We start from the raw sequence: 19,065 nt of genomic DNA on the forward strand, positions 1-19,065 counted from the left end.
CAGGGCATTACACACGCAAGGCAGATGCTTCACCACTGAGCCACATCCCCAGTCTTTGGTTTTTTGGTGTTTTTTTTTTTTCAGATGGGGTCTGTCTAGGAGGCCCAGGCTGGCCTGGAACCCCCAATCATCCTGCTTCCACCTCTCAACTCTGGGATTACAGCTGTGCACCCACTTGCTAAGCTCCAACTTCTCAAAACACCCCACAAGAGGATCTTCTCAAACGGCCAACTGACACAGAAAGGTGGTCAGACACAAACAAGAGGCGCCATGTTGCCATTGGCGGTGGCGGTACCTTTAGGCACTGTCACCAGGGAAACTGGAGAGTGATGGAGCCAGCCCACGGTGGGGAGAAGGGAGGGGAGGCAGCCATTTTTGCAAAGGCCTCTGCTAAAGCTCAGACACAGGGCGACCCAGCAGCCACAATCCTCAGAACGCGCCCATAGAAGCGTCCAAACAAGGTCATGAAAGTCATACGAAACAACGTTCTCGGTGCCATGACTCATAACAACAAGATCCAACGCTCATCTCTATTTGACGGGTATGTAAACTGTCACGAGACTAAACTCTACGCAACCACGTGGCTCTGATAAAGATATCGGGCAGAAGGTGTCGGGTGACACCACACAACAGAATGAACGCCATTTGTATGTACGGAGGTGTGCAGGTTAGTGGCTGGAAGGGACAGTTTCAGGATAGGGAGCTGGTTATGTAAGTGTGTTCAGTTTGTGAAAATTCAGAGAAACAATGTTTATAATTTATGCAAGCCATAAGTGTATGTATATGTTACATTTTTGTAAAATTCTCTTGAAGTTGAGGGTACATATCAGTGGTAGAACACAGCCCAGAATCCCCCAGTGAGGAGCTGGGGTGTGGCTCAGTGGTAGAGCTCCTGCCTAGAATCCCCCAGTGAGGAGCTGGGGGTGTGGCTCAGTGGCAGAGCCCCTGCCTAGAATCCCCCAGTGAGGGGCTGGGGTGTGGCTCAGTGGTAGAGCCCCTGCCTAGAATCCCCCAGTGAGGGGCTGGGGTGTGGCTCAGTGGTAGAGCCCCTGCCTAGAATCCCCTAGTGAGGGGCTGGGGGTGTGGCTCAGTGGTAGAGCCCCTGCCTAGAATCCCCCAGTGAGGGGCTGGGGTGTGGCTCAGTGGTAGAGCCCCTGCCTAGAATCCCCCAGTGAGGGGCTGGAACATGGCTCAGTGGTAGAGCCTCTGCCTAGAATCCCCAGTGAGGGGCTGGGGTGTGGCTCAGTGGTAGAGCCCCTGCCTAGAATCCCCAGTGAGGGGCTGGGGTGTGGCTCAGTGGTAGAGCCCCTGCCTAGAATCCCCCAGTGAGGGGCTGGGGTGTGGCTCAGTGGTAGAGCCTCTGCCTAGAATCCCCAGTGAGGGGCTGGGGTGTGGCTCAGTGGTAGAGCCCCTGCCTAGAATCCCCAGTGAGGGGCTGGGGTGTGGCTCAGTGGTAGAGCCCCTGCCTAGAATCCCCCAGTGAGGGGCCCTTGAGTTTGATCCCCAGCAGGAAGACAAAATAGGGACAGATGGCCTCTTGAACGTAAAAACAAAAATATAAAATAGGGAAGGTTCTAGACCATTCCTGACAAGCTGTTTGCTTTTTATGGAGCTAGGATCCAAATCCATGTGCATGAGTACTTGGAATGCAGTTTATGGGATCCTGACCTAACCCAAGCCCTGTTCTCTGCCCGGAGTACTTATCCTCTCACTTCTTGTTGTTGCTGTTTGTTTTTATTGAGACAGGCTCTCTCTGTGTAGCCCTGGCTGTCCTGGATCTTGCTCTGTAGACCAGGCTGACCTTGAACTCACAGAGATTCACCTGTCTCTGTCTCTAGAGTGCTGGGATCAGAGGCGTGCGCCACCACACCTAGCTTATCCCTTCACTTTCAAATTTAATTTTATTGTTTTACGTGTGTGGGTGTCTTGCCTGCATGTATGTCTGTGTACTACACATAGCAGTGCCTCTGGAGGCCAGAAAAGGGCATCAGAGCCCCGGGAGCTGGAGTTACCGACCATTGTTAACCACTACGTAGGTGCTGGGTACTGAACCCAGATCCTTGGAAGAGCAACCAGTGCCCTTAACCACTGAGCCATCTCTCCAGTCCTTTTCCCCTCCCTGAAAAGGAACCAGGAGCACAGAAGAGAGTACCACTGAGGTCACATGGGTATAGATGGCAGTGTCAAGCCCACAATACAACCCTGCGGACAGGAAGACGCAGAAAGTGACTCAGTGTGGCATCAAGGACAAGCGCATGGACTCTGTTACCTCAGATCAGCTCTGACACCTTCTGGTTAGGCAATCTTCAACATGTCCCGGAACCTTCCCCTACCTCCGTCTCATCTGAGAGTAGCTTCCACGAAGGTGCTGAGCTCAGGGCTCTGAAAACCGAAGGCTGGGCATTGTGCTCAGCCACAGGACTGCTGACAGCCATGTTCACCAGGGATGCATGCTCCAGACATGCCTTCTGGCTGGGCATGGTGGTGGTGCACTGTGCCTTTAACCCAAGAACTTGGGAGGCAGAGGCAGGTGGACCTCTGTAAATTCGAGGTCATCCTGGTTTACATGGAGTTCCAGGGCAGCCAGGGCTACATAGGGAGGCACTGTCTCAATAATAAAATAAAATAAATAAAATAGAAAATGTCGATGAACCGATGGGATGTGTCCAGCTACACGCACTGAGGATGTTCATCTAAACAGACATCTGCATGGCCCTGCTGTCCATATGTTCTCTGCCCTCCTGTGCCTCACCTGGAAGCCCTCCCTCCAGCCTCTTTGTCAGTCTTTATCTCTGGGAACCCCTCGTGACCTGGTTTGGAATGAGTGTCCTGGCGTCAGCGTGTCCCCTCCATCAAGGGGACATCACCTCCCCGCTCAGTCCCCCCTAAAAGCACCTGTTGACTCGTTTCTGTGTCTCTAGAACTGGGGCCTGGCCAGGGACACAGCAGCTACAGCAAATATTTAAGGAATTAAGAAAAAGAGTGGAGTTCATGAATCAAGAATAATATTGGTTCTCAGGCCTCGGGGATTCTCCTGAAATCCTCCCCACGACCTCTAGCTCTGCTCCCCTCCAAGGCCTCGTGTCTTTCAATTCCAGGATGTATTGGGGATGGAGCAGTGTACACATACGTGCCTACAACCCCCCACTGACCAGGCCTCAAGGGCCCTCAGTGTGGCCATTAGGAGGTGTCTGGTTTCCCGTCTGCAAGCCATCTGTCCCTCTACAACTGTCTCGCTGGCCCTTTTCCAGGGGTATTTGAGGTCCGCTTTAGGGCACAAGTTCCCTGGGGACTGGCTGCTAATAAGGGCTCCTAACACCCTCTGGAAACTCTCTGAACTTCTGTGTCACAGTGATTAGCTGCCCAGCTCAGTGCTGCTGAGCATGTGGACAGGGCAGGCTGCAGGCCATGGACTTGGCTGCTGAGAAGAGTGAAGCCACCTGGCTTGTCCAGCCCCCAGTCCCAGCTGCTCAGGAAAGCTCCTGCCCACCAGGCTCTGTGTGTAAACCCCCCTGTGTGATACAGTGCTGGCAGGAAAACAAAACCACTCCATCATGGAGCAGCTGTGAGATGGAAAAGGACGCCTAGAAAAGGTCTAGTGCACAGTGGGTCCCAACAGACTTTGTGTTTTGTTTTGTTTTTGGAGGCAGGATTTTATGTAGCCCAGGCTGGCCTCGAACTCCTGATTCTCCTGTCTCTACCTCCTGAGAGTAGGACCTGTGGTGAAGGGGACTGGCCCCAAGGCCTTGTACATGCTAGGCAAGCGCTCTACCAATTGAGATAGATCCCAGCCCCTCGCAAGCAACTGTTGACACACAATAGGGTGGTCCATGACACTGGGTGGTCTCCTTGCTTGGTGCTCAGGGTCAAAGACTGGAGCTTCAAAGCACACCATTTATGACTCAGACTCCAGCCTTAGAGACGAGGCTTCCAGTCCCGGCTCTGCCACACACTTGCTGTTACTTCACCTCTCTGGCCCTCAGTTCCCCCATTTTCAAGGTGGACACCCAACAAGCTGGCATCTATAGACGCATTAGATTGGCAAGTGTGACAAAATATTCATACCAGCAATAGCGGTGAAAAGAACCTGTCACAGAACCTGGTTCCCACTGCAGAGCCTGTGCCCTCTCCTGCTCTGGCTGTGAATGCAATGGTGACACCTTGGTCATAGTCTGAGGTTGCTGAGTGCATGGGACAATGCCCCCCACCCCAGTTATACTGCACACTGCCCTGTGCCACCTGAGGGACTCCTCCCCATCCTGAGGGGTTATGACAGCCTTCAAAATGTTCAGGGAAGATCCAGCACTAGGGTCTCTCCACCTACTGCTCCCCACTCCATTTGGGTCACTCACCAGGATAGTCGTGACCACTAGTGTCTTGTTGGCTAGAGTCTGTGACAGGTTGATGTCCAGGGTAGTGGCGTTCATGGCCAGGGTCCTGTTAGAGTACCACACCCCTATCTGGGGACAAAGGAGACATCATCAGCACACACTCTGTTCATATTCTTGGAAGCCTTATGGGCCGTATCCCAGCAGGGCGCTGGTGTCACCCTGGGCCTGCTTACCTCACGGTGGCCCTGGCGGGACTTCTCCAGGATGCGCAGTGTGTAGTTGGTCCTCTGCCCTTTGCTGTTGAACTCAACCCGCCCGGTCAGCCCGTCATACTCTACCTAGCAGGGCGGGAGGCGGGGCAGAGGGATGGGAGGCAGGGCCCAGAGATAGGCGGAAAGGCCAGGCAGGGATGAGACAGACCACCGCCGTAGAGAAAGGCGCGGAGACAGGTGGAAGGAACGGAGGGGGCAGGATCAAAGACAGCACAGCACATAGGCAAGAGAACGAATGCGAAGGAACAAGGCCCAAACAAGGACATAACCCCAACACGGAGAGCAGCATGGACAGACAGGACACAGGAATGAGGAGGAGGCCCGGGTAGTGGAGGGTCAGGGTAGGGAGAAGGCAGAGGGTAGGCAGGGTAGACACAGTCATTGCCCCTGCCTGAGGCGGCCGCTGCTCCCCACCTCTAACATGCCCCCTTGCTCCTGGCTCACCATGCGCAGGTAGTTCATGAGGCTGGTCCCATGGGGCCAAATGTTGGCCGAAGTACAGGCCAGTGGCTTGACGCCAATCTCCTGGCTTCGGTTCAGCTCTCGGACAGCGCTCACCACCACGTGCACGGCGTCAAACATCAGAGCTGCGGAGAGCTGAGTGTGGCGGGAGGCGAGACAGGGCGAGGAAGTGTCAGCCCCCAAAGGTCCGCGTGGAGTCGCCCCAACCCTCAGGTGCCTGTCTTTGCAGGTGTGGGAAACTGATGTGTGTGGGGGTGCAGGCCGGGCCGGACTATGGTGTCTTTCTGGGGACATGAGTCATAGTGGAGATAATGTACTGCCTTGTGCTTTGGTGGGACTACACACAGCACGTCTATTTGGAGAAGATCATTTCTTAGAGTCTGTTATTTTGTTGTTATTGTTGTTTTGGTTTTTATAAGACAGGGTCTCATGTAGCCCAGGCTAGCCTGGAATTCAATATACAGCTGAGGCTGGTCTTGAACTCCTGATCCACTTGTCTCTAACTCTCAAATGCTGGGATTATAGGCATATGCCACCATGCTTGGCTTGTCTGAGAGGAGTTAGCCTCGATGGCCAGTTGTCTTCCTGAGACAGCCAGGTCTGCATCGTTAAGTTAAGCAGGCAAGTCAGCCACTGGTAACATCTGCTTGCCTGGGGCACACTATGTTATGTGAAGGATGAACACAGAGTGGGCGAGGAGACAGGAGAGTGTAAGTGTTGATCCTGGGCGTGGAAGGCAGGTGCCTCTGAGCTGGGAGCCCACTTCTGGTACTTCCCGACTGAATCAACCGGTCACGTGTCAACGCCTTCCTGAGCTGTTAGAAGGGAGAAACAGCTCTCTCCATCCTGAGCACAGCTCTGGGGATGAAGGGGCTAGCACGCCTCAGAACAAAGGAGAGGTGTGGCAGTGCTGAGAGTTAAATAGCGGGACCCTGTCTCCAAATAAATAAAAAAAAAAAAAAATAGGAAGTACAAGTTACATCGTCCAACCAAGGAGACATTTGGCAAAAACTGTGTGAGGGGGAAGCTGCTGGGTCTGTGGGGAAATGCATGGGAAACAGGGGCGGGGACGGGGAGTACAAACGCCTGCCCTGAGATGTGGAGAAGAGGCTCAGGCCAGACTCATCATGGGGCCTCACTCTGAGGTCTTGGGTACCGGAGGATTCTGGTATGAGCAGAATGAGATCCACAAGCCCCCTCTCTCCAGAGTCAGTGCCCAGTGCGTCTAAGTGCGAGTGGGTATCCACGTGCTCACCGCAGGCCCAGGGTAGGTGCTGGCTTCACAGTTCTCTCTCCAGGACATGTTGAGACTGCGCACAAACTCCGGGTAGAAGGGATGGGAGGTGTTGAACATGGAAAAGCCCAGGATGTTGGAGGAGTCCTCTACGATACCGTCCAGATGCAGGATAGGGAAGTCCTGGGACCAAGAAGAGGGGTGAGGCCTGAGACAGGACTGGAGCAGGGAGGTATGGTAGGCGGGAGTTGGGAGGAGCTTAGGTCGGGGTACGCACCATGGTGGTGAGGATGTACTTGTAAAACGCTGAGGTCATTCCCAGCTCCGAAGCCTGGAGAACACAGGAGAGGCCAAGAGGCAGAGAACGGTGTGTGTGTGTGACCCCAAGAGGGGAAGAGAGATTTAGAGGCAGGCCTGGTGAGGAGACATCCAGACAGAAAGAGCGAGCAGGAGACAAGTGAGGGCCCCTTGCGGCCCACCGCCCTGGCTGGGGCCAGGGAAAACAGTTTTCCCAACAGAGAATGGGGCCCTCAGATGTCTACTGCTTCCTAGGAAGGCTCTCACAACTTACTGCTGGAGACAAATGGAAGCCTGGGAAACAGGGCAGGCAGGGACAGAGACCTTAACCTTACCCCTAAGTCACCCAAAACCACTGGCGCTGCCAATGTTTAGGGCTCAACCTGTTTGGTCATCCATTAGAAAAGCACCCAGATGCCAGGCCTGGGGGCACAGGCCTCTAATCCCAGCTACTCAGATGGTTAAGCCAGTGAGACTGTAAGTGCAAAGCCCGTCTGGGCTACAGAGTGAGCTTAAGGCCACACTGGGCAACTTTGGAAGATCTTGGCTCAAACGAAAGTAAAAAGCGGACTTAGGATCGAGCTCAGTGGCAGAGCCCTTGACTAACAGTTACGAGGCCCCCAAATTCAATCCCCAGAAACATCAAAAGAAAAGAGGAGGGAGGGAAGGGAAGGAAAGGAGAGAGGATAGGAGGAGAAGGGAAGGGAGGGGGAAGAACTCTGCAGTTGAAGGTAATCGGTTAGACTCTCAGGGTTCATTCTTTGAGCGATCTCTTCCCTATGATCCCCGAGGAGGACAGGCTAGATAACCCCCATCCTGACCCCACACGAGAATTCTAACAATACAGGGCTTCAGCTTTTACTACTAGTGGAGGAGGGGCAGGGCTTGGACACATGGGTATCAGGGAAGGGGAAGAGGGAAGATGCACACAGTTCCACGGGAGAGATCTCTGCCCAGGTAGCCTGTCAATTCAGACCTCTTCCCTAAGCCCTCTACATCCTCAAGAGTCTGCTTGACACTTCTTCCCGTGGGCTGTGATCAGCAGTGACATATGGTTTTAATTAAGAGAAAAACAAATGAAAAACAAATGGAGAAAAATAACACAAATTTGGTTATCAAGGAAAATTAAGCACGGGGGAAGTGAATGAATGATTAATGAGTACGCCTCACTGATGGACGGGCTACGCTAGGCCCATGGGGAGAGGTCCTAGCGCTCTGGGCCCTGGCCTCGACAACCCCAGCTTCTACGTCTATACGATGTTCAAAATATCTGCCTTGCATGATAGGGAAGAGCCCCAGGTAAGGATGTTCGGGAGCCTTTCAACACAGGGCTCCAAGGAAAGCCCTAAAAGTCTCACGTCCCAGGTCAGCCTAAACTACCCGCAGAGAGATCTCACCTCAAAAACAACAGGTGCTGGGGGAGTGTGCACTGCTGAACCCGAGTTCAATTCCCAGCACCCACATGGCTCACAACATCCCCTAACTCCAGTTCCGGGGGAATCCCACACCTCTGGCACCGGCACTTACGTGCACATCCCCCCCCCCCCACAACATAATTAAAAATTATAAATCTTTAAAAAAAAAAACAAATCACAGCAACAACAGAGTCCTAAAGAGTGATGACTCAGAATTTAGTCTGGGCCAACTCTAGGGGTTTTCCCTGCTGCAGGCTTGGTACCATCACAAGCCAAAGAAGTAGGACCTACTGCACTTCACAGAAAAGAAAAAAAAAAAAAAAAAAAAAAAAGACTATTCTGGGTCATGTGACCAGTAAGCTATAAAACAAACAGACCCTCTGAAACCCACAATCCACCACTGAGGTATCTGTCCTCCAGTTCTGTGGAAATACGAGGGAGCCCACCTTACGGAGGACGAGGTGGGAGATGGACGCGTTGGCGTCGATGATGATGGTAGACACTTTGTCATCTCGGATCTCCTTGAGTAGCGGCGTGGGGTCCCGGCTGTCGTCTAGCATCCTCACCGACAGCGTTTCCTTAGAGATGAGGAAACCTCGCACCAATTCTTCTAAGCGTAGCAAGCCTGAAGGAGCGCCAGGCCCCGTGTTAGAGCCCTTCCTTCTGCCTGCCCCAACACAGAACCCTCAGATGTCCCTTCCCCTCTCCCAGCACAGGGCAGCTGGGCAGAAGACTGGAGAGCATTCGAAGAAGATGGAGTGGCTGTGTCTGGAACAGCTGGGGCCCTTGGGGGCACTGGGCTTGGGGACTTAACGCTTTGAGAGATTTCCCCAAGTAAAATCCCCTCTGAGATATCTTCCCGGATTTCTAGATGTCTGACCTACCCCTTCCTGACCACACATGGAATGTCTGACATAACAGCTAACTGTCCCCTCTGCCTGTCTCCCTCGTTGGGGTGATGGGCAATCACGATGTGCCACTTGCTCAGGCCAGAACTTTGATGGCAGGCTGGCTTCTTCTTCCTCTTCTTTTTTCCTCCTCACTCACCCAGTCTCTATTTCAAAACACATCAGATCCTATCAGACCTATCACACCACGGTCACTGCCCTGGCGCAAGCCACTGCCACCTCTTGCCTCTTGCATTGGCCACGCTTGCTTGAGTCTGCTCCCCAAACAGCAGCCAGAGTGATGGAAGCAGATGTGGCCCTGCTCTGTGCCAAGTGTCTCATCTCCTCACTGCCACTCAGTGTTTCTGCTTGCTCCAGCCACATGGGTCTCCTCTTTGTCTCCCAGAGTCAGCCTTCTGTCCTGTGGCCTCAGCCTGGCTTTTCCCTCTACTTGGGGCCCTATTTCTCAGGTTCCTCCACGGCTAACCCTGACCTGCTCTAGCTCTTTCCCTGGATGTCACCTTCTCTAAGAGGCCCATGCCTACTACTTCCCCTACCCCCACTCCAATCCCTATGACCTCCTTCTTTCTCCAGAGAACTTAACTCTACTAACTCTACCTGATGTCTGTCTTTGGAAGGGAGGTTTGACAAGGACGGCCATTTGAGTCTACCCCTCTCATGGCTGTCCTCCTAACATGAGAGTCTGACATTCAGCAAGTGCTCAGTAAGAACCTCCAGAAAGAGAAATTCCTTCTAGAAGTTCCAAAGCTCAGTGCCCTCCCCCAACCTCCACACTCACAACCCACCCCCAGACCACCACACTTGAACATCTCAAAGAATGTCACACCCAAAGTGTGTTCTTGAACAAGCTGCTCTCCTCTTCCCTACCAAGTTCTGGTGTCACTCACGACCTGAGCACCCTGCCCTACGCTATCCAACTTTTCTCCTCAAGGAGGCCTAGCTCTCCATTCAACTGCCTTCATTTCACCTAACCCACATCGCCTGCCTCCCGCTGTTCTGACACATGTGTATCCCTATGCAGTCTGTCATTTCTCATGACACAGATTTGACCATGTCTCCTCGTCCTGAGCTCCTGCTTAGAAACCTCTAAGGCTTCCCTGACCCCTCACCTCACTGTTCCACACTCTAACTTCGGGACCTCTTTAGGGCTGCACTCTGGAGCCTTCCACCTCTCTCCCACAGGATCCTTGATCAGAACGTACTGGCCCAATGTTTCATATTCAGCTTAGAGGTAGCATTCTTAGAATATGGGCTCTGAGCCTCCCAGATGGTCAGAACCCTTTCCAAAGGCCCCTGGCAGCCCATGTACCCACCATGTCCCAAGAGCTCAGTGGCCCGAGGCCTCCCCTAGACTGAAAGTTGCATGCAGGGGGCAATTAGGAGCAAAATGAGATGATAAATACATATGAAAATGTCAAATGAGATTTTGTACACTAACTAAAAGTTAATACATTTTTTAAAGTTATGCGCCAGCACTGCCCCCCTGTCACCCCTCAAGCCTAGTGAAAGCTAGGCGAAAAAGGTTCACTATCGGTGAATCACACGGGTCTCTCTGGGACAAGAGGGGTTCTATGGAACCAGACGTCCCAGTTCCTAAAGGGGAAAGAGACGGTGGGAACTGGAAGGAGCCTGGTGGGACCAGGGAATTGTGTGGGACATTAGGGCTCTTGGGAAGGGGTGCCTAGAGAGAATGTTAAGAGAACACCCAGTTCTCCCTCACACTCAGCCTTGGCGCAGATGAGGCTAGCCGAGGGGTAGTTAAAGGACTTGAGGATTCGGGAGACCGCCAGGCTGACGTCCTCATTACTGGGATACAGGCTGACAGATGCGAAGCGAAGGTACTGAAGGCGGGGCGTCTCCTCAGGACCCACCTTGATGTGGGGAATCTGGACAGAAAGGGAGGCATTGCTTGCCAGGGATCCAAGCCCCGCCCCCATTCTCCATCCCCCATGCCCCACCTCACCTCCTTCTCCCCACAGATATGGCTCACGGTGGAGGCTGAAGCTGGGCTGGAGGAGGGTCCCAGGACAGACACGACCCCCTTGGGCAGGATCTGACACACTGTGAAGGGAAGAGACCAGAGTCAGGGAGCCTCTGCTTCTGCTCCCTCCCCACCCACAGGAAACTGTCCTGGTCCAGGAGAGGACCCAGAGGCTCAGAGCTGTGGGATCCTCCTCCACCAACCTGGATTCCAGAGGACCAGTCCCTGGCCTGCTCAGAGGGAGGCAGAGAGACAAAACCACAGAGAGACAGGCCAAGCCAAGAGGAACACGGGAAAGCATGTGGACACCATGGGACGTTTGTGTGTGTGTGTGTGTGTGTGTGTGTGTGTGTGTGTGTGTGTGTGTGTGTGTTGAGGAAAGGTCTCACTATACAGCCCAGGCTGTCCCGGATCTTGCTATGTAAATCAGACTGGCCTTAAACTCATATTCCTCCTGCCTGGGTCTCTGAATGCTGAGTCCACAAGCCTTCACCACCATGCCCAGCTCTGTGGGCCTCCTTCTGAACTGCAAGCCAGGAGCTTGCAAGCACTTCAGTCACTTGACTACCCACGATGCCCCCCTGGTGGGTGAAGCTTGCACTTGAAGCTGGCTATGTGTGATGAATGAGGTAGGTGGTACAGGCCTGAGCTGGCCATCCTGAAGTAGAGCAGGGGTGCAGAGGATGGAGAGGAGATGGACGGGAAAAGAATCTGGAGACAAGTAAGAGGCAAGATGAGCGGTTCTCAAGAGAGAGATGGAAAACAAGGGCCATTTTGAGGCGTCTGGTCTGTGCAGACGGTGGGACCTTCAACTCGGCGGACACAGGAGAAACAAGTTTGGATTGAGACGAGATGTTTTAAGTTAGCCATGACAGAAACTCAGGATGGGTTGGTTAAGAGAACAACAGTATGGTTGAGGCTAGAGGTTGTGTTAGAAGGCTTGCTTAGGAATGTATGAGGCCATGGGGGTAGTGGAGAGAAGAAGAGAGAGACAGAGAAAGGATGAGAATATAAATTAGATCACACGCTAAAAGGATTACAAACTAATTCCAGACATGGCTACATTTAGGAGTTCATGATTTCCCGGGATTCTGTCAGGAATGGCTGGGTCCAGTCAGTCTACAGACGTGCCAGGAATCTCCCTTTAACTCTGGGTCCCGATTCCCTTTGACTTGGCTTCATTTCCAGGATCTCCTCAAACACACACTGACTCCAGCTAGCCAAGATGGCTTCACCCCACACTGTTCCTTGACTCAACCCTAAGGGCGTGCCTGTTACCACCTGCCTCTTCAGCCTCCATGTCAGCGTCTCCCAGACTGTATCCATGATGCACCAGTCAAAAAGGCCTGAGCAGTCTACCCCATTCCCCCTCTCGAATGAAATCTGAAACACCCACAACCTGACAAAGCTAGTGTAAAGGCCCGTAAGGAAAGAAAACTGTCTCCACGACTGTTTATTTGCTGTGCTTGGGGTCAAACCCATGTATCATGGGTGCTAAGCTATCCCTGATCTCAGGCCTAACATGCTGTTGTTTGAGTTTGGGTTTAGTTTGGTTTTTCAGGCGGGATCTTACGCAATAGATCAGGCTGGCCTAGAACTCTGTAGCCACGAATCACTTAAAACTCACTGCAACTTTCCTGCCTCAGCCTTCCATGTGCCAAGACTACAGGTGTGAGCCACCATGCCCAGCATAAAACATGTCTTAATACAGAAGGTTGCAAAGAGTTATGATCCCAGCCCAGCTGGGGCAAGTGCTCTGGTTGGTTCTGTCAACTTGGCACAAACTACAGCCATTCCGGAAGAAGGAACCTCAGTTGAGGAACTGCTTCTATCAGACTGGCCTGTAGGCAAGTTTATGGGGTGTTTTCTTGATTAATGATTGAAGAAGGAGGGCTCAGCCCTCCATGGGTGGGGCTACCCCTGGGTAGGTAGTTGTGGGGGTATACAGGAAAGAAATCTGAACAAGCCAGGAAGAGCAAGCCAGTAAGCAGCCCTCCTCCATGGTCTCTGCCTCAGTTCCTGCCTTGAGTTCCTGCCCTGACTTCCCTCCATGATGGACTGTATAACCTGCAAACTAAAACAAACCCTTTTCTCCCCAAGTTGGTTTTGGTCAGTGTTTTTAGCATATCAACAAAAAGCCAACTATGATGCCGTTTATGAGGGCCATGAGCATCAACAGACACTTCTGTGGCCCTCCCACGGGGCAAGCCAGCTCTGAAGAGCATGCAGGAACAGCGCCACGCGCCACCTCCTGCTCACCTGCTCCAGAATGCCTTTCTTGACCCAGCAGGGATTTTTAAAGCCCCAGGCCTCAGTGCCTAGACCTCACAACCCAGCAGCATCCACTTCCCTGAAGCAGAAACAGGCACGGCCAGGGAAAGGGGCAGATGTGAGCAGATGAGTATAAACTTGAGTTGAGGAGGCCAGGGTGGAGTGACTGGTTGAGGCCCCACCTGCCCTGCCTCACCCCACACCCCCGCGGCCCCGCTCACTGGTGTCCGTGGTCTCGTACTGGCTGTCCCGCTGCAGCTCAAAGATGTCTACTTCCACTCGGGCCTTGGCTGGGACCTCGATGATGCCGTTGATCTGTTCTCGGGCCAGGGCCAGAGCCAGACGCTCACCGCGGCCACACACGGTCTGGTCGTCCAGGATTGCAGCTGAGAGGAGACAGGAGTTGGGAGGGGCCAGAGTCCTGGAACCCCTGAGAAAGGGTAGCTGTGGGGTCTTGGATCTGTGGCCTCTAGATTGAAGGGAGGTACAGGTATGAAGGGTCTGGATTCCTGGATCTGAGGCTAGAGAGCAGGGTGTCTGGGCTCAAGGGTGCAGGGGAAGAAGTTGGGGGACAGAGCACTTTGGTGCCAATATGCCTAGTTCCCGAGGAGGTAGGGTGCTAGGGCCTCACCCATGCGCAGTGATGACAGCACCTGGCAGCTGGGGTTGGCGAAGGCAACTATCAGCAGCAGCAGCAGCTCAGCCGGCATCTTCCTCCCCTCCTCATGGGGATGCAGCTGCCGCGGCCCCCACTCGCCACCTGCAAGAGACCCCCCAGCCCCAAGGGAGATGGTTGATGTGGGGGTGCAGAGTCGAAAGATGCTGGGTGGGGTGGCAAGCATAGCCCTCCCAGACGTCATTGGGGAAGAATGCAGCTCTGAAAGGCCCGGCTCACTGGGGATACCAAGCTCATAGTACTGAGCAATGGAAGATGGAAAGGTCAGAGGTCACTGATAAGACAGTAATTGCTAGAAATCTCAAGTAGGAGTGATTCTGGGGACCAGCCCTACCCCAACAGGAAACTGGGAAGTGCCACCATCACCCCAGTCCCGCCCCTGTCTCTGGGCAGGCAGCCGTTACTAGGCAACAGAAACTGGCTGGAGAGGATGCAGTGGTTGCTAGGCAACCCCATCCCAAGCCTCACTTGCCACCTTCCTGACGTCCCTGGTTCCCACAATCCCATGGGAGAGAGGCCTGGGTACCCAGGGTCTGACAGGTGAAAGTATCTGGGAATTAGGAAACTTAGTGAGGGGAAATTAGGATGGAAGGAGGGAGGGAGGGACTCCACATAGCAAAGAACCCAAAAAGAGAGTACAGAAGAAAGAAAAAAGAGGAAATAGAAAAAAGTACCTGGTGAGAGGCTGCAAAATGAAAGATGCAGGGACCCGGAAAATGCAGAAGGAAGGGAAAAACAGGCAGATGTATATGAGAACAGAAGATGACAGAGACAGAGAAGGGAAGCGGAAGGAGGTTAGAGACAGGACTGGGAGACAGACTGAAAGAGAAGGACAGGAAGACGTGAGATAAAGGATAGAAGCCTGAGCAAGGGAGAAGGGCAGATCAAACAAGGGGATACCAGTGCATGGGAGAGAAAGACAGAGAACTCGGGGAGAGGCACAAACCAGCTCAACAACCAGAGAGAGTCGGTAGGAAGAAAGGAACGCTGGAAGACTGGCTGCGAGAGGTGGGAGCCGAAACACTGCCTGCACCCTGTTCTGGGGAGCTGGGGTATGGTATGTGCCTTCTCACAGATCCAGCCTCAGGGAGTTCCGGTTTGCTCTGGGCACTCCAGGTCTCTGGAAGTGTAACCACCAAGCGGGATGTGTTTTGCCAGATGTGCATACGGATCCCCGGACCTGGTTATAGGCCATGTGCCAAGGGAAGAGGGTCATTGTAGAGCCTAGAGCACTGTGAAGTATGTCTAGTGTCCCCCTGCATCCCACCTGGACCCACGGAAAGACTTCAGCTGGTGACAAGCCAGAATGAGAAGTACTGGGGAAGGGCAGAGTCCCAAGCCAAGGCCTGGAATTGGCTTCTATGGCCAGAAAAGTCCAGGCCAAGGGGAAGGGTGCCTTATCAGCCCTACACTTGCCCCTACTTCCTGGATGACCTTGAGAAAGTCCTCCTGCACACCCCTCTCAGCCTTTGGTAAAGAGAGCCTGAGGGATAGGAGGGCCTGCTCAACAGACTGGCGGCTGCAGACTGAGATTTAGAACTAAGTGGAGGCTTGACCAGGACAGAGGAGCAAGGAATTCTGGGAGAGCTAGAAGGAGAGTTCTCAAGGGGAAGGGCAGGAGGGAGGGGGGTTCATCCTGGGACATCTGGAACCAATGGGATCAGGGACTACAGACAAAAAGACTGAGACAGAGCAGAAGGACAGGGACCCACAGGTGGCAGACACGGATGGGAATGGAGGGACAGAGGCACTGTGCATAGACAGACTATGGGTCGCAAACAAACACAGAGCTCCTGGAAGGCACGCACAGAAACATAGCCACACGGTGGTGACGAGAGCTAAGTGGGGGAAAAGGACAGGCGCTAAGTAAGACATCCACACCAGGATGTAATTCCTGCACTCTGGAGGCAGGGGGATCACTGTGAGTGTGAGGCTACTTACTCTATTGCATAGTGAATCCCCAGGTACCCTTGTGCTACAGAGCTAGATCCTATCTCAGAAACAAGCAATGATATATCAAAGGAGCAGATGAGGAACGCAAGAAGGAGCAGGGAGCAGGCGGGCCCAGGACTCACAGACCCGAGGCTCGGACCAGTCAGATACAGATGGAAACAGAGCCAGCCACAGAGGGGAGCTGAGGAGAGGGGGCCAGGCCCTACAGGTCGGAGGAGAGACATCAGCAAGGGGAGACACATGCAAAGGACAAGAGGCAAATAGGAGAAGAAAGGGGGCCAACAGATGAGTAACAACAAGTATGAGAACCATGGGGGAGAGCAGGGTGTGGTGTCACACACCTGTAATCCCAGCAATCAGCAGGCAGAGCCAGGAGGATCAGGAGTTCAAAGCCAGCCTCAGCTACATAGTGAGCTCAAGGCTAGCCTGGGCTATAGGAAACCCTGTCTCCAAAAGCAGAACAAACAAACAAAAAGAACCATGGGGAGCAAAGAAAGAAACAAGAAACTGATGAGAGAGAGAGAGACTGTCTGAGACAGACAGACAGACAGACACACACACACACACACACACACACAGGAGTGTGAGCAAGGGATGAGCTGCATGGCAGCCTAAAGAAGCCAAGGCCGGGGGGCAGAAGCCAGAAGGAAAAGGCATGAGGGAGAAGCACGCAGCGAGAGGGCTGACCACACAGGCTAGAGAAGGGATGAGCCAGGAGGGAAACTGAGGCTAAGCGAATGCCCTGGAAGGGCAGAGCAGCCCCCACTGATGCAGAAACTCAAGTGAGGCCTACAGGAGTGCCAAGGATCCCAGAGTCCATGGGTGCCGGGAGGGATGGGAGCAAAAAGGCCAGGTGGTGTGGTTCAGAAGTGGAGAGAGAGACCAGGAGGGTGGGTGCAAGAGTCAGAGTGAAAGCCAGGGAACAGAGGAGAACACAGTGCATGGGGACAGCCCCAGAGGGGAAGACTGGGGTCCCAGAGTGGGTCTCGGGGATGGAAGTTGTAAAGTGAGAGATGAAGCCTGCAGGTGGAGAGGATCAGGCAGAGAACGGAAAGACAGAGTGGGAAGGCTAGATGGGAAAGCATCTCCTACAGAGACAGGGTTAGGAGAACAGTGGAGCACAGAGAAGTTGGGCAGAGTCGGACAGGCCCGGGAGGTAGGCGAAATGCAGACTTGAAAATGCAAAGGCTGAAAATGCAAAGGCATTTCCAGGAGACAAGAGGTGCAATGGGCACCGGGCCTGTGGTAAGGCAGGAAAAGAGAAAACGAACACACAAGTCAGGAGCCACAGCGTGGGTCTGGGACCCAAAGCTCGGAGAAGGAACAAGCGAAGAAACCCTGTGAAGTGAGCTATCACAGAGCCAGTCAGACCACAGGGCCGGGGGAAGCTGGGACTGAGGGCAGGTGTGAGGTGTGTGCCCAGAAGTAAGGGTGAGAAAAGGTCGTGGAGAATGAGAGGTTGAGAGGGAGGGCACGAAGCAGGGGTGGAGTAGGTGCCTTGCCATCCACGGGGAGCAAGGACTGTGGGGGCCCTGCCAGCCGGGCAGGGAGCCTGGCCTTCCAGGACCCAGGACCCAGCCCAATCCCCGCCCTGCAGACACTTACGGATCCTGGTGGGACGGAGGGCTGGGCTCCCTCGAGGCCCGAGAGACGACAACCAGGAGATGCTCCGACTCTGGGTGCTGGTGAGGCTGGGGCCGGGGGAGAGGGCAGTCCACTGGGCCCCCTCCCCCGCCGCCGGCGGTGGCCCCCAACTAATCCAAAACGGTGTCTCCCCAGCAGCGGGGAGGAAGGACAGGTGGAGAAGCAAAGGGCGGGCCAGGAGGGGAGGAAGGGGAAAGGAGAAAATGGAGGAGAGAAGGGGAGAGAGGAGAGGGGGAAGGAGCAAACGGAGGGGAAGGAGGGAGGAAAGGAGGAGAGGAAGGTGAAAACGGAAGGGAGGGGGGCACAGGCAAAGCCGGGGGAGGGGGAAGCCGGCCCAGGAAAGGGCCCCCGCCCCCTCCCCTAGCCGGGCCGGCCTGGGGGGGGCACAGGGGGTGAGGACTGGGTGGAGAAAAGAAAGCCGGCCATCGGGAGGAGTGGGGGAGGGGAGGGCCTGCTGGGGGGGAGGGGGCCGCCCCCTTCCCCCCCTCCCCCCAGAGCCTTGGCCCTGCCCTGGATGAGGCTAGGGCCCTGAGTTCTCAAGCCCTCAGTCCCCACGGGAAAAGCATGCTTGGGGGGCCAGGAGAGGCCGGGCAGAGACCGGGCTGGCGAGGACAGGGTAACTGGCAGCCCTGGAGAGACCAAGAAGGGGGCAGACGAGGTGGAGGGACGAGGTGGGAGGAGAGGATGGAGAGAAGCAGGTGGAACGGCAAGGCGGAGGAGGGTGGGGTGTCCCGGGGGCGGCCCGCTCTCGGTGGGAGGGCCTGGCCGCGGACTGGTCCCCTGTGAGCAGCAGCCGCTGGCGGCTCCGTGTCCCCAGCCGGGCCTGCCTCCCTGCTGCCGGCCGGCCGCTACTACCCGCTGCCGCCACCGCTCCTTCTCCCCTCCTAGGCCGCCGCCTGCCTGCCTGCCCGCCCGCCCGCCTGCTCGCCCGCGCTGGGTCCTGGAGGGCGGGTGGTGGTGGTGGTGGTGGTGATGGTGGTGGTGGTGGTGGTGGTGGTGGTGGTGGTGGTGGTGGTGGTGGTGGTGGTGGTGGTGGTGGTGGTGGTGAGAGATGGAGGGAGGGAGGCAGGGAGGAGGGCGGGCTGGAGAAAGGGAGGGAGGCAGGCAGGGAGCAAGGAGGGAGGGGAGCAGAGGAGGGGGAGATCGTATTGGTCGGGGCTGGGGGGCCCTGCGAGGAGAATGCTGATGAGAAGAGCGAGCTGCATTGGATGAAGGGCCCACCCCCGGGGCCACCCCCTCCAACCACACCATGCCACCGCCCTGCCCAGGCAGTCCTGGGTACTGGAGCCCATGGAGATGAGAGGCATTGGTGGGGAGAACTGGGCGAAGGGCCTAGAGGTGGGGAGAGAGCATGGAGAAAGGACCACAGAGAGGTGGGCCAAGGCCCACAAACTCCACAAGGCCAAGGACAGGGAAAAGTCCAGGCAATGAAAACCAAGCCACTTGAGGACAGGAGACAAGACGAGCAGCTTAGGGACACAGGGGTGTCTGAAGGTAGGGAGAGGCCAGAGACAGAGGGACAGAGACAGAAAGACTCCTCCAGGATAGGGAGCCATACACAGAAGAGGCAACCAGGAAGCCTACACAGAGCCCAGAGAGCAAGGAGAGGTCACCGAATCAG

The 19,065-nt window shown here is 54.8% G+C and overlaps 1 protein-coding gene across 1 annotated transcript in view; it reads right to left on the minus strand.

Annotated features, from left to right (window-relative positions):
• The window catches only part of Grik5 (glutamate ionotropic receptor kainate type subunit 5), a 65,072-nt gene extending 46,655 nt beyond the window's left edge, over positions 1-18,417 (minus strand). The window contains 11 exon segments of the mRNA XM_052760606.1: positions 4,353-4,460; positions 4,565-4,669; positions 5,048-5,200; positions 6,321-6,482; positions 6,577-6,630; positions 8,458-8,636; positions 10,640-10,805; positions 10,883-10,980; positions 13,393-13,557; positions 13,803-13,931; positions 17,406-18,417. Of these exon segments, the coding sequence (XP_052616566.1) occupies positions 4,353-4,460; positions 4,565-4,669; positions 5,048-5,200; positions 6,321-6,482; positions 6,577-6,630; positions 8,458-8,636; positions 10,640-10,805; positions 10,883-10,980; positions 13,393-13,557; positions 13,803-13,881 (1,269 nt within the window). The 5' untranslated portion in view covers positions 13,882-13,931; positions 17,406-18,417.
• Positions 18,418-19,065: the final 648 nt, after the last annotated feature.

The sequence above is a fragment of the Peromyscus californicus genome, unplaced genomic scaffold, assembly GCF_007827085.1.
Source record: "Peromyscus californicus insignis strain IS unplaced genomic scaffold, ASM782708v3 Scaffold_4__1_contigs__length_199733344, whole genome shotgun sequence".
NCBI classification, from domain to species: domain Eukaryota; kingdom Metazoa; phylum Chordata; class Mammalia; order Rodentia; family Cricetidae; genus Peromyscus; species Peromyscus californicus.